The sequence below is a fragment of the Rhincodon typus genome, chromosome 25 (assembly GCF_021869965.1).
Source record: "Rhincodon typus isolate 14 chromosome 25, sRhiTyp1.1, whole genome shotgun sequence".
NCBI classification, from domain to species: domain Eukaryota; kingdom Metazoa; phylum Chordata; class Chondrichthyes; order Orectolobiformes; family Rhincodontidae; genus Rhincodon; species Rhincodon typus.
Window position 1 is genome coordinate 36,358,734 of NC_063356.1, and position 16,203 is coordinate 36,374,936.

The 16,203-nt window shown below is 40.3% G+C and overlaps 1 protein-coding gene across 2 annotated transcripts in view; it reads right to left on the reverse strand.

The window, feature by feature from the left end:
- LOC109921333 (homeodomain-interacting protein kinase 1-like) overlaps nucleotides 1-15,405 on the reverse strand; it is a 64,134-nt gene extending 48,729 nt beyond the window's left edge. For both annotated transcript variants that reach the window (XM_048612194.1, XM_048612193.1), the window contains exons 1-2: nucleotides 15,340-15,405; nucleotides 13,086-14,178 (exon numbers count right to left, since the gene is read on the reverse strand). In XM_048612194.1, coding sequence (XP_048468151.1) covers nucleotides 13,086-14,176 — 1,091 coding nt within the window. In that variant the 5' untranslated portion in view covers nucleotides 14,177-14,178; nucleotides 15,340-15,405. The remainder of the gene's footprint in view (nucleotides 1-13,085; nucleotides 14,179-15,339) is intronic.
- Between the last annotated feature and the right edge of the window lie 798 nt (nucleotides 15,406-16,203).

Below are 16,203 nucleotides of genomic sequence, written 5' to 3' on the forward strand. Positions count from 1 at the left end.
TTCATGAGCTAATTCCCGCAGACATAGGGCTACCTCTGGTACCCCATCCAAGCATTATTATCCACCGGGGGGCCCTCTTGTGGCATAGCAGTAAGGTCCCTACCCCTGGAGCGGAAGGCCCTAGTTCAGGTCCCACTTGCTCTACAGGTGTATATTAATCTGTTGACAGGTTGATTAGAAAAATGGGTTAAATAAAAATAAACACTCTTCTGTTTGTGGTTTTTGGACTACAAACCGAAGCTTGCTTGAACTGACTTTCTCTTCCCCGGCAATTAAAATTAATTGTAGTGCCTAGGCCCCCAGTTTGTGCCTAATTTTCCACTGAAGCATCAACTCTGGAATCCTCCTTACCTTTATGGCTCTGCAATCCACGAGATTAAATTCTTGGTAACAATAGTGGTTAGCTACATTACATGGTTAAGATTAACGTGGTCTTAAATTTCCTTAAATAGAAAAAATTCTTGAGTGTAGCTGTGTACTTTGCAAAAAAAAACTTTAAGGTTTTAATTTTACAAGAACTAGGTGGCTCTATGATAATGCAATGTAACGGAAAGAACAATACCACTCAAAACTGTGACCTCAAAACGTTCTTGCTCAAACATACACTGCAAACAAACACTTTCCTGCATGAGTCAGAAGTACATGCTTCATTTCCAGTCATCAGCGTATCTGTCGCATACTGAAAAAAACCACCCTGAAAATTGAACACATCTGTAACTGATTGCCTTGCTTTACAAATGGTCCACTTTTATATATTTTTATACATTGTTGTAGGTTAGAATGTCTCATTGCAAACACTGCACACACAAAATCAAAAATTTACTGGAAAAAAATTCCTTGTAAAAGCAGGTAATACAAAGGCTGCATTACAATGCCACCGAGAAATGCTAAACTTTGAACCTGAACGTTGTCCAGAAAATTATTTCAAAAACAATAATTTTTAAAGCGTAAGGGACTGTTTAGGCAAGCAACAAGACCACTATATCGTATAAAAAGGTTAATAATTAGTTTATTTTAATCACTGGCACTGATTGAAGATGGAAGATAAATAGAATATAAATGCAAACACACAGCTGATTTTTTAGAAAAGTGACATAATACATATTTAATAACATCTGTAATGCCAACTTACAAAATAATAAACAGGCATGGCCTTCGTTTGTCATTTCAAACTGAAGGCTATTATTCTTGATAATTGAGAACTCCCTTGGTACCATTCTGGAGTGTCAGACGAGATTATCTGCTTAAACAGTAGGGCTTAAAGACCAAATTTTCCGATAGAGTACTACGAGGACCAAACTAACATTCAGCTGATGCAAAAACTGGCAAATTAGCCCATGTTACAATAATCACACTCCAAAATATAATTATTTATTTTTGACATTCAAGATGTTTTGACAGGTTAGGAAATATTATAAACATAATTATTTCTATTCTTCAGGATGGAACCAAATACGCAGAAATTACACTAATTTGAACCATGGCAATATTGATTACAAATTCTCACTGCTATCAATGGATCGTGTGCATTCTAGATGGAAAATTTAGCAAGTGGAACATTGTATGTATAGCTACTCTAAAATTGTGTAAATAAATTTCCAAATGATGTAATTTGTGCAAAATTATGATTGTGACTTTGAATATAGCCAGGATCATCTTCAGCATTAGAAAGATTTGTACGGTAAAAATTATTCGAATGGCTACAGTCAGAAAATGGCAGTTCAATAGCAGAAGATACTGGCTACCTTAGGCAATTCTTGTGACATGCAAGGCAGCAACACTTCTGCAAAATTTTGGATCACATTTGGAGAAACAATGGAATAAATTTGGAATTTACACATCAATTGAAAATGCCACAAGACATATTCTCTATAGTTGTTGACTCATGTGACTACTGATTTCCAAACATAATCATTTAGTGCTTACTGAATTAAATCATTCAGTACGTGTGAACCTGTAGTGTGAGCTTTTATAAACATATATAAAAAGGAAGAGAGTAACCATTGGTCATTTAAGAGCAGAGGCAGTGGAAATTATTTTAGGGAATAAGGAAATGCCAGAGGTACTGAATGAATATTTTGTGACCGTCTTTACAGCAAAAGGCAAGTTTAATTCCAGAAACGAACAGCAACCTAAGGGCTTAAAAAGAGTGAAGAAATTAAAGGATTTATCACCTGAGATAAAGTACTGGAAAAATTTAAGAGACTAAAAACTGAAAATGGCCACCTCCCTAGGTTCTAGTAAAGGTGAAAGTTGTCATTGTCCTAGAGAACCATAGGCCTACTGTCATATAGACAGAGATGATTGATGGTCACCACACCTCAGACGACATACGAGTCAAAACCGCAGGACTTTCGTGATGACCTTGGCCAATACAGGAATTGAACCCAATCTGTTGGCATCACTCTGCATTGCAAACCAGCCATCCAGTTAACTGAAATAGCCAACTGTGAAGATAGCGTAAGCGCTAGCTCTAGTCTTCCAAAATTCCTTAGATTAGGAAATAGTCGAATCAAATTGGAAGTTGGCAAATATTAAACCATTTCTTCAGAAAAGACAAGACAGTAAAAGCAAGCAACTACATGCTAGTTAGTCAAATATATATTGTAGGAAAAAATCTGGAATTTACTAATTAAGACTTAACAGTGCACTTAAAGGAACAATAAAAATTGAAGATCTGAACAAGTGAACATACTTTTACAAAAGAAAAATTTTGGTAGATATATTTTTTGCTTTTTTTTTTGAAAGGATGAATCTAGCAAGGCAGGTAAAAGGGAAATAAGTGGAAGTAGTATAACTAAAAATCCAAAAGGTATTCATAAACTGACACACAAAAGGATAATAGACAACTTAAGAGCTCATGGAGTTAAAGGTAATGTATTAACTGATTAACAGACAAGAACCATAGAGGGGGTATAAACAGGGTATTTTCAAGTTGGCAGGTAATGCTACTTAATAAATTAGATAAAGAGGCAGAGTGTAAACATATAAATTTATTAATGATACAAAGCTAGATGGAAAGGTAAACTATGGGAGGACACTGAGGCCACAAGGAGATATAAACAAGTAAAGTGAGTGGGCAAAAAGATAGCAGCTGGATTATAATGCAGGGAAGTGTGAAATTATTCACTTTGGACACAAGAATAGAAAGCAGATTTTAAGAAATTTTCTGAAGAAGGGCCTAGGCCCAAAACGTCAGCCTTCCTGCTCCTCTGATGCTGTTTGGCCTGCTGTGTTCATCCAGCTCTATACCTTGTTATCTCAGATTCTCCAGCATCTGCAGTTCCTATCATCTCTGGAATATGGTGTGCAGCTTTGGTCTCCATATTTAAGAAAATATATACTCATACTGAAGGCAATACAGGTCAGGATGATGAAATTAATTCCAGTTCTGCGATGAGAGGCTGATCAAAGTGAACCTATGTTCTTCAGAGTTTAGACGAATGAGAGGCAACCTCATTGAAAGACGCATTGTTGGTCTTCCATGGAATCAAGCAAAATGGGGAGCAGACAGGAAAGTTGAGTTGAAGCCCAAGGTCACCATGATCATACTGAATGGTGAAGGAAGCCTGATGGGCCGTATGGACTGCTAAATCTACTTTTTCTTGAGCTCACGGGGCTGTTCCTCTTTGAAAAGCAGGATTACCAGAAACTGAAGGGATGGGGGTGGTGTTGAACACTTGGGTGGACATGATGGGGGCGGGGGGAGAAGAACGGGGACAAGAATTGGGGGAGGCAAGACAGGATGCACACAAGTGAGTCAGGTGGTCGCCACTGGATTGCAATGGAGAGAAAAAACAACTCTGGCAAAGTTAGCACAACATTAAAATTACCATTAAACTACTCCAATTTGGATAGGTTAGCAGAGATCATGGATCAAATCTTGGAGTTTTGTTTTTTTTAAAAAGTTACAAAAAAGGAGGCTAATCAACTGAGCCATAAAGCAATGCAATTCTTGACACATGACAGACTACTTAGGATATCTAGTTTGTATCAACATTTTCCTTTCACAAGATCAATTAGTTCTAATCATATTTACCCACATAGTTTATATATCAGTTGACTCCTTTTCCTTCATCCACATATTCAATCTAATCTTTTAATGTTGACATAATTTCCAAGTTTCTGTCTGAATAATCTAATTCTTCAGCTTTTCCACTCCATGGGAAGCTTTCTGTGCTCCCTGGTTTAAATCTAATTCATTTAATTTTGATTCTTCTATTCCATGTTCTTGATCCCTCAACTACTGGAGACAACAGAAAAATAAATAAACACACTTCTATCTGCTCTGTGTCAGCCCTTTACAATTTACAAAGAACTTTTGTTACATCAACCTGTAATCTACATTGTTTCAACAAGAAAAATGAATTACCTGATTTTCAGAGTAAAGAGCACAATCTCAAAATAAGTAGGATACACAAAACTTTGTAGTATTCTCAATCTTGACCAGGACGGTGATAAAGTTTAAGAAGACATGGATAGTTTGTCAAAGTGGTCAGTCACATAGTAGATTGAATTCATAAGTGTGAAGTGATTCTGGGAAGCAGAACAAGAATGAAAATATAAAATGAGGGATAAAATTCTAAAGGGGGTTTGAAACAGAGTGCTATAGAAGTATGCATGCAGAAATTGTTGAAGGTGACAGGGCAGATTGAGAAAGTAGCTAATAAAGCCCAGGTATACCTTATGAATAGAGCTTTAATAAAAACACTGCTTTAGCCCCAAAATGGAAACATGTATGCAATTTCAACAACACATTATACAAAGGATGTAATGGTGTTTACGAGGGTTCAGAAAAGAACTACGAGGGTGGTTCCAAAGATATATATGACCTCAGTTGCAAAAATTAGATTGGTGGGCCTGGGTAGCTCTTTTTAGAGAAGGTAAAGAAGCGATCGAAGAGATATTCACAATCATAAAAGGGGCTAGACACAATAGATAGGGAGAAACTTTCGCAACTAGCATAAAGATCAAGAAATGGAGGAGACTTAAATTGGTGATTGGCCCAAGAAACAATGGGCATAGAGTCATAGAGATGAACAGCATGGACATAAGAACATAAGAACTAGAAGCAGGAGTAGGAGTAGGAGTAGGCCGTCTGGCCCTTCGAGCCTGCTCCGCCATTCAATAAGAACATGGCTGATCTTTTCGTGGACTCAGATCCACTTACCCGCGTTCTCACCGTATCCCTTAATTCCTTTATTGTTCAAAAAAATCTACCTTATCTTTAAAAATGTTTACTGAAGTAGCGTCGACTACTTCACTGGGCAAGGAATTCCACAGATTAACAACCCTCTGGGTGAAGAAGTTCCTTCTCAATTCAGTCCTAAATCTGCTCCCTCTAATCTTGAGGCTATGCCCTCTTGTCCTAGCTTCACCTGCCAGTGGAAACATCCTCTCTACTTCTATCTTATCTATTCCCTTCATAATTTTATATGTTTCTATAAGATCCCCCCTCAATCTTCTGAATTCCAATGAATATAATCCCAATCTAGTCAGTCTCTCCTCATAAACCAACCCCCTCAACTCCAGAATCAACCTAGTGAACCTCCTTTGCACCCCCTCCAGTGCCAGTACATCCTTTCTCAAGTAAGGAGACCAAAACTGCACACAGTACTCCAGGTGTGGCCTCACCAGCACCTTGTACAGCTGCAACATAACCTCTCTGCTTTTAATCTCAATCCCTTTAGCAATGAAGGACAAAATTCCATTTGCCTTCCTAATTACTTGTTGTACCTGCAGACCTACCTTCTGTGATTCATGCACAAGGACACCCCGGTCCCTCTGCATAGCAGCATGCTGCAACTTTTTACCATTCAAGTAATAATCCTTTTTACAATTACTCCTACCAAAATGTATGACTTCACATTTATTTACGTTGTATTCCATCAGCCAGACCTTTGCCCACTCACTCAATGTATCTATGTTCCTCTGCAAAGTTTCACAATCCCCTGCACACTTTGCTCTGCCACTCATCTTAGTGTCATCTGCAAACTTTGACACCCTACACGTGGTCCCCAACTCCAAATCATCTATATAAATTGTAAATAATTGCGGTGCCGACACCGATCCCTGAGGCACACCACTACTCACCGACTGCCAGCTAGAATAGCACTCATTTATCCCCACTCTTTGCTTCCTGTTAGTCAACCAATCCTCTATCCATGCTAATACTTTACCTTTAACGCCATGCATCCTTATCTTATGCAGTAGCCTCTTGTGCGGCACCTTGTCGAAGGCCTTTTGGAAATCTAGGTACACCACATCCACTGGGTCCCCATTGTCCACCTCGCTCGTAATGTCTTCATAGAATTCCAAAAGATTTGTCAAGCATGACCTGCCCTTCATGAACCCATGCTGCGTCTGCCCAACGGGACAATTTTTATCAAGATGCCTTGCTATTTCTTCCTTGATAATCGACTCAAGCACCTTCCCCACTACAGAGGTTAAGCTAACAGGTCTATAATTCCCCATCTTTTGTCTACTTCCCTTTTTAAACAGTGGCGTCACATTTGCTGTTTTCCAATCTGCTGGGACTGCCCCAGAGTCCAGCGAATTTTGGAAAATTACCGCCAGTGCACCTGCTATTTCTCCCGCCATCTCTTTTAGTACCCTGGGATGCATTCCATCAGGGCCAGGAGACTTATCAATCCTTAGCTCCATTAGCTTGCCCAACACTACCTCTTCCACAATAATGATTGTTTCCAGGTCCTTACCTACCTTCGTCTCTTTGTCAATTACTGGCATGTTATTCGTGTCCTCCACTGTGAAGACCGATAGAAAATACCTGTTCAATGCCTCAGCCATTTCATCATATCCCATAACTAAATTCCCCTTCTCATCCTCTGAAGGGCCAACATTTACTTTAGCCACTCTTTTTCGTTTTATATATTTATAGAAACTTTTGCTATCTGTCTTTATATTCTGTGCTAGTTTTTTCTCATGTTCTATCTTACTTTTCTTTATAGCTCTTTTTGTGGCTTTCTGTTGACCTTTAAAAAGTTTTCCCTATCTTCTAGTTTCATGCTGTTTTTGGCCACTTTGTATGCCTTCTCTTGCAATTTGATAGCCTCCCTTATTTCTTTAGACACCTATGGCAGATTACTCCTTTTCTTACAGTCCTTCCTTTTCACTGGAATATACTTTTGCTGAGCACTTTGAAAAATTGCTTTGAAAGTCCTCCACTGCTCGTCAACTGTCCCACCATAAAATCTTTGTTTCCAGTCTACTTTAGCCAAGTCCTCCCTCATTCTATTGTAGTTCCCCTTGTTCAAGCACGGGACCCTGGTATTGGATTTTATCTTCACACTCTCCATCTGTATTCTAAATTCAACCATACTGTGATCACTCCTTCCAAGAGGATCCCTAACTATGAGGTCATTAATTATTCCTGTCTCATTACACAGGAGCAGATCTAGGATAGCTTGCTCCCTCGTCGGTTCCATTACATACTGTTCAAGAAAACTATCACGGATACACTCAACGAACTCCTCCTCAAGGCTACCCTGACCGAGCTGGTTTGACCAATCTACATGTAGATTAAAATCTCCCATGATAATTGCCGTACCATTTTTACATTTGTTTATTGCCTGCCCCAATGTGATGTTATTATTTGGTGGCCTATAGACTACGCCTATCAGTGACAGTTTCCTCTTAGAATTTCTAATTTCCACCCAAATGGATTCAACCTCATTCTCCATAGAACCTATTTCATCTCTCAGCACCGCCCTGATGTCGTCCTTGAATATCAGAGCTACACCACCTCCCTTACCTTCCTGTCTGTCCTTCTGAATAGTCTGGTACCCTTCGATATTTAACTCCCAGTCGTGACCATCCTGTAACCATGTCTCCGTAATGGCTACCAAATCATATTCATTCCTGATGATTTGTGCCGTTAACTCATCAACCTTGTTACGAATGCTACGAGCATTCAGGTAAAGTGCCTTTATGCTTGCTTTCTTACCCTCATGATTTCCAACATCTCTAATAATATCTCCGGAGTCATCCTTCCTTTTTGTTTCTTTCATAGTCTGCCGTGAACTTAAACCCTCCTGCACACATGCTAACCTGCTGCTTACCTTTTTATTTACCATCATACTCCCTGTCGTTTACCCTTTCCCCTACCCACCAACTCACTAGTTTAAAGTCCTAGTGACCACCCTATTTATCCCTTTCGCTAGAACACTGGTTCCAGATCGGTTCAGGTAGAGACCGTCCCATCGGTACAGATCCCTCCGGTTCCAAAGCTGATGCCAATGCCCCATGAAATGGAACGCCTCTTTCCCACACCACTCCCTTAGCCACGTGTTTACTTCCCTAATTTTCTTATCCCTAAGCCAATTTGCATGTGGCTCGGGCAGTAATCTGGAGATTATGACCCTCGAGGACCTGTTCCTTAATTTCGTTCCTAGTGTTTGATAATCCCCAAACAGGTCCTCCATTCTAGCCTTGCCTATGTTGTTAGTCCCAGCGTGGACCACAACAACTGGATCCTCCCCCTCCCGCTCCAACATCCTTTCAAGCCGGTCAGAGATATCCTGCACCCTGGCACCGGGCAGGCAACACACCATGCGGGACTCCTGATCCGGCTTGCAAAGGATACTATCTATCCCCTTAACTATAGAATCTCCTATAACTACCACTTGTCTTTTTGCTCCCCGCTCTTGAATGGCCTTCTGCACACCATGGTGCCGTGGTGAGCTGGCTCATCCTCCCCGCAGCCCTTTTCCTCATCCACACAGGGAGCAAGTATCTTGTACCTGTTGGATAAGGTCAAAAGCTGAGGCTCCTCCACTCCTCAACTCAGGATCCCCCTACCTGCCTCACTTGCAGTCACACCCTGTTGTCCCTGATCACTAACTGAATTTGAATTACTTAATCTACCAGGTGTGACTGCCTCCTTGGCCGCTGCCCAAATATATTCCCGGCAGCCCCCTGGTCCTCGCTGTTGCCTCTCCCTCTGCTGCTGAAAAAATCAGAGCCTTCAGCCCAACTCATCCATGCTGACAAGATATCCTAAATGTAGACCCATTTGCCAGCATTTGGCCCATATTTCCTTAAATCATTCCTACTCATATTCATCCAGGTGCCTTTTAAATGTTGTAATTGTAACAGCCTCCACTACCTCCTCTAGCAGCCATAATTGGAGAATTATCAACAGAGGGAAAAAAGGCACAGCTACAAGGAGAAGGTCGGGGATTGGGACCAGCCAGCTTTCTCTTATGGAGAATCAGCACAGAGATGATTCACCAAATGGCCTCTGTTTTTAATCATTCTATTATGGTAAAAGACCAATTTTTCCAATTTTGTCACATCATGCAACACCTTGGTGAGTCTGTATTGTCGTGTCTCTGCAGCTTCATACCAAAACAAACAGGGACACGAAGTAAGGCTCCATATTATAAAATGTTACATTTTAACCAAATGTTTCAGAATTTGATATACACTTTCAGTAATCATTCCATGAAGGGACTTAACCATAAACAACAAAAATTGTAATCTTACACTCCAAGATAAAATAATCAATATAAACGATTGGCAAAAACCAATTACAAAACAAATGCTTGCCCAGATAAATATGAGTAAAAATGTCCTGAATGCAATCAAATATATATATATATAAACCTGAAAATATGTTGCTGAACAGGGTTTGAGTGAAGATTTGTAGCTTGGGTGCTGGTTGTAGATGTTGGTGTGTTCGCCGAGTTGGGAGTATTGAATAGCAGATGTTTCGTCCCCTTACCAGGAGACATCCTCAGTGCTGTGGAGCTTCCTGTGAAGCGCTGTTGTCTTGTGCCAGTGCGAATTTACATCGCCTGGTTTTTGCTGCTTCCAATAGGTGCCAGTTCCGGCTGTGCATTGTAATGGTTGTTATATCGGATCTAATTCAACGTGTTTGTTGATGGAGTTTGCGGATAAATGCCAAGCCTCCAAGAACTCCCTGGCGGTCCTCTGTTTGGCTTATCCAATGATAGTTGTGTTATTCCAGTTGAAAGTGCGGTTTTACTCGCCTGAGTGTATTGAAACCAAGGACATCTGGTCATGTCATTTAGTTGCTAGCTGGTGTTCGTGGATGCGGGTTGCTAGTTGTCTGTTTTTCCCACGTAGTTTTGTGGGGTCTCCGCATCGTACCTTGTAAACCATATTCGTCCTGTCCATGGTATCTATTGGGTCTTTAAACCCTGGTCAGTTGCTGTCTTAGTGTGGCTGCCGGTTTGTGTGCCGTCATGATTCCTAGCGGTCCGAGTAGTCTAGCTGTCAGTCCTGAGGTGTTTTTTTATGTATGGTATGGTGGTTATTGTTTCAGGTTTTGGTGTGTACTGGTTGTGTTGTCTGTTGGCTAGGCATCTGTGGATGAAGCTGCAGGGATATCCATTCCCGGTTAAGATCTTAGAGAGGTATTCTTCTTCTTCCTTCTGCAGATCAGGTGTGCTGCAGTGTGTAGTGGCCCTTTTGAACGGGATCCTAATGCAGCTCCTCTTGTGAGAGTTGGGGTGGTCGCTGTGATAGTTTAAGACCTGGTCAGTATGTGTGGATTTCCTGTATACTTTTGTAGTAAAGTTATAGTTCTCTTTTCTTTCCACCATAATGTCCAGGAATGGGAGTTTGTTGTTGTTTTCCTTCTCTCTTGTAAATTTGATCCCTGTGAGTATGGTGTTGATGAACCGGTGGACGTTCTCAATTTCTGTTGTTTCCATAATTACAAAAGTATTGTTCACATACCTGATCCAGAGCTTGGGTTGGGACAAACAGGCAGACAACTAGTAACCCGCATCCACGAACACCAGCTACCAACTAAACGACACGACCAGATGCCCTCGGTTTCAATGCACGCAGATGAGAAAAACCACACTTCCAACTGGGACAACACTATCATTAGACAAGCCAAACAGAGGACAGCCATGAAATTTTTGGAGGCTTGGCATTCACCTACGGATTTTAACAAACACACTGAATTCGACCCGATACCGACCATTACAATGCACTGCCGGAACCGACACCTACCGGAAGCAGCAAAAACCAGACCACAAATTTGAATCGGCACAAGACAACAGTGCTTTACAGGAGGCTCCACAGCACTGAGGATGTCACCTAGTTAAGGGACGAAACATCTGCTATCAAACCTCCCAGCTCGGCAAACACACCGACATCTATGTTGTTGAACCACAAGCAGCATACATATATTTTCCTTGATTAGGAAGAAAAGAATGTCAATTGTGTGAACATGAGCAAATACAATTTAAGACACTAAGTACTTTCCCGCACTTCAACCTTCCTCACTTTGTCCTATACAATTTGCAACATGAAGCAGTGAACATGTTGGGCACGTCAGGTTATCTTGAACTTACTGTAATTTAGTCCACTTTTTGAATTAAAGTTGGCACAATGAGTGACTGCAATTGGTGAATAATTTTGATAAAATGCATCCACTGAACTGCTTAATCCTTTACAAACATACAACCGATATGCCATATAAAATTGAACATAATATATGCAAATACTAGTTTTAAACTTTCTTTTAAAAGTCATGTTGTATACAGTGAGGAGCCATTTTAAAATTTATAACTTACACCCACAAATGAGCAATGAGTAAACATTTCTGAAGAGAAAAAGTGTGCCCAGGTTTATTTTCCCCTCTCCCAACAGCTCAGAGAATTTCACACCAGGATAGAGTAAATCATAAAACTGCAATTTAATAGCACTAAAAATATGATCTATAGATAGATTTGGGAATAGTTTCTCTTTCCTGTTAAAATGCTTCGCATTTTTTTTTTAAAAAATCACCTCCCTTCTTTCAGATCAAAGTACTGAAGCAGATGCATAGGAACACCACCACTTCCAAGTTCCCCGCCAAGCCACAAACTATCCTGACTTGGAACTATATCACTGTTCCTTTACGGTTGCTGGGTCATAACCCTGGAACTCCCTACCATGGTCTTACCAAACCCCCTAGACTGCAACAGCTCAAAAAGGGGCCTCAATACCACCTTCTCCTGGGCAATTAAGCCCATGCAATAAAATGCTGGCCTAACCATAAACGCCCATATCCCATGAATGAATAAAGAAACATCACTATACAAGCAACACTGAAAAATTATTTGGGAGTAGGTCAAACAGACAGACCTTCACAAAAACCTGGAATAGCTCAGAGGGAATATTGTGTGTAAAATGAGCAGAATAGTGTGTCCCTGCCTCTTGAAAGGGAATAGAGTTAAAAATCTTTGGCCAAATTTGTACGAATCAAACATGCACCTACTTCATCCATGGATGGCTGAAGTACATTATTACTAAAAGATTGCAATTGACGATGTTCTTTTGGAAAATAAAATCTGATTTTGAATCTAAAGCTGGTATTCTTTGGCTAAACACCAGTCATAGCTTGGTCAAATGTGGTTGTGTTGTGCCAGTCTAATGGAGTGATTACTACCTAGTTGATCAAGCAAACTGGTGAGGTGACACAGGTGCTTCTACCCAATCAGTATTTAAAACATCATAACCAACAGCTTTGAAATGGATATTCATAATGGTTGACATCTTTCAGTCAATATATGTGACTTCAAGTGTGAATGTATATATTAAGTGGTGGTGACTATGTTTACTTTGTCAACAATATTTGTCCTGCTCAACAACGGTTTTCAGTTCTACTTTGGTATTCTACAGATGAGGATGCACATTTGATCTCAATATTCCTCACTCTGAAATCACTAGCAAAAAGAGAAAACAAGAGTGTTTTACTGCCAAAAGCTACACAGTGTGCAAAACTTGGAATATAATGTCAATCTTATCTCTAACCCATGCTAATATAAAGTATACTTTGTAAATGAGAGCACTGGATCAAATGTGGGAAGCAAGTGTGGCCAGAGAGTTAAAACAGCTAAGGCCAAACGGACAGCTTCAGGAGTGGGGAACAAGTAGTTTGATGTAAGACCTGCATTCATCCTCCACCTCCCCAGCAAAACTCATTTCAAATTAAGATAAAATCTTAATAAAGTCAACGTGGTTTAATCGTTCAATTATTACCATAACTGATGTTCTGAACTGCAAAATGACGTATGCTCCAAGAAGAATTAAAATAATTCACTGACCTGTAATATCGAGACTGCAAATACGTTGAACAAACTGCTTTTAAAACATGACTGGCTGAACCAAAATCTATGACCTTCACTCTATAGGGCTGACGGGTCGGATCCACCAACATAATGTTTTCTGGTTTCAGATCTGCATGAATTAGACCAAGGCTCTTTAGTTTCATTAAGGCCGTGGCCACCTGCTGCAGGATGGGTCGTATATATTTCAAGGGCAAAGGGCTGAACTTGTTCTGTTTGAGGAAGTCATACAGGTTCTGTTCCAGCATCTCAAATACCAAACAGGTATGATTCTTGTGTTGAAAGCACTCGTAGGACCGGACAAAATTGTAATCATCAGCGTTCTCCGTGCTCAGGCGATTTAAAATGCTCACTTCAATCTGTCCCTGCCGTGCATAAGATGGGTGATTTTTCAAGATCTTGATAGCCACAATTTCATTGGTACCCCTTTTCCAACATTTCACCACCTGACCGAATGTGCCACGGCCAAGAAACTCCAATACCTCATAACTACTGATCACTGAGCAAAGTATTTCATGTTGTACCAACTGATAATCCCCTTCATTAGTGGAACTGCCATTCTTTGAAGTTACAGTTGATGTGGTGGTGGCAGTTGTACCCACCGCAGTCCTGCCAGTGTTGTTCTGAAGCATCGGAGGTGGGTGTTCCTCAATTATTTGCACACTGCCACTGCTTTCAATCTCCTCACTCTTTCTCTTCAGTCCACATTTTTGATAGGTATCCAACAGCGTGACTGTGCTCCTGCGTGTCAAGCTCTGCACTCCGTTGGATGACCCAACAGACAAGGCTGCGGTACAGGCCCCACTGTCGGCACTCTTAACTGGGATCAACCCAGAGGCAGTGGTGGTGTGCAAATTCTGTTCGTAAACCACAATGCTGCTCGATGCCTGGTGGGGCAGATTTGTTTGTACTTGAGTCACTGAAGGATTTTTGCTTTGATTGCAATGTTTTGTGCTGCAGCCTTGTCCCGTTGCATCCCAGTTGATGGGCTCCACTTTCAATTTCTTCACGCTGCAAAAGGCACTGGACTTTACTGACATTGGTGAAAACACTTGCAGTTGTGAGGCCATACCTGTCAAATAAAAAAAAAGACAGTTTGTAAAATAAAAAGATGGATTTCAGCTCTGGATATGCACAATGTTGTAAACACCAGGGCATTTTCTAGTCAAAGACCTTCACGAATACATCCCACAAAATTAAAAATTAAATAAATGTTATCTTATATTTACAAGCAAAGCACAGACCAGCCTAAACAGTTAATCTAGGTGTGTTTAACCAAAGGTGGATAGTAGGAGTGTTTATTATACTGCCTTTGAAAGAACACAATTCACCTTTTCTATTAAAACTGAAGTAAGATACTCAAATGTGTGAATGTATTCCCAAAGCTAACTGAAACATGTACTTTACGTGGTAATTGGTCTTCTTCTGAAACACTTTAAAAGGAAGCAATACTGTACATTTAAATACATTCAAATACTTCGTAGTATTCACAGTATACTGATTCAACAAGTGTCCTTTGATTCCAGAAAATGTAAATTACAAAAACTTCTCCAAAGAACCAAAAGGAACTTTGTTAATGAAATATGCAGCAGTAATATTGGGCAAAGAAAGGAAGAGATAGTTTTCACATTTTGGTGCAAATGCAAATTTGACTTGGAAGTCAGAGTGCAGCCTATGCATTTTTAACAGGGGACCCATTTTTTTGAGAAAATGTACCTGAGTCACAATTATTACCTTTAGGCAGGAGCACCTAGTGTAAAATGTGATTAAATGCATCAAAAGGATGTAGCATTGAATCAAAGACGAACAGGGCTGTTTGACCTTAGCTCAGTACAGAGTTCTCAGATAAGCCAAGCTATTAGATGGACACTTCAACTGGTCTCAATGCTATAGAACTACAAAGGATGGAATTAAGATCAATGTACTGCCCCATCAATCATGCAGTCTGCCGACAATCATTGTTTATGTTCACACATGAAGAATGATTACATATCGGTGGTTCTATTGGCCTGGCAGCACATGTAAAGTCATAAAATCATCTACAGCAGTATCCTTAGCAGTGTGGAAATTGTCCCAAAGGAAGAACAGGAAAAAGGAAAACTGAACTTTTGCTATTCAATAATTTATACACTGTGTAGAACAGGATGTAGAGCAACTGAGCAGCATTGAGGTTGCTGATCATGAAGTTGCAGGGACGATGGGATTTAGTATTGATCCCTGAAATTCTCCTTACAGTTCTTTCTGGAATAGCCATGCACATAATTGTCAGGATTGTGTCCGATACGATGCTACACCAGCATCACAACCAACAGTAGTTCGCCCAATCCGATCCACACACGTCTCCAAATTCCTACGGAACTACATATCCACACAAGAGAAAGGGAAACATTTCACATATCAGTCAAAACATATTGTTTCCCTTAAAACAAAATTAAACAAGTGTACTTTGGCACCAAGTTGCCATATCAAAACAAACATTGTGGAAACATTAAAAACCGAAAGAACTGCGGATGCTGAAAATCAGGAACAAAAACTGAAGTTGCTGGAAAAGTTCAGCAGGTCTGGCAGCATCTGTGAAGAAAAAACTCAAGAGTTAACGTTTCAAGTCCGGTGACCCGTTCTGAGGAAGGGTCATCAGACCCGAAACGTTAACTCTGATTTTTTTTCCATTGTGGAAACATTAGTCCCTTTGCTATTCTCTCATTTTAGTACCACCTGAAGAGACTTGATTACAGTTACTTACTACTATACACAAGCCCATGGTGAATAGTAATACTACACATTAAGCACCATTACCATCAACAGTGCATTTATGATACATCCTCAGCACCAGCACAAGATAAAAACAAAGTGCCAGCGAAACTCAGCAGGTCCGATTTCCTGATGTTTCTAGTTCAGTAGGACTCTTCAAGCGTCATGAAGAGGGGACATACTGGACTCAAAACATTATCTCTGTTTCTCTCCGCAGATGATGCCTGATCTCTAGCACCTTCTGTTTATATTTAGGATTTCCATCAATTGCAATACTTTGTTTTTACCAGTACAAGATATTTTTGGTTCACAGTGATACTGCAGTCACTGAGTGAAGTTTGCATCC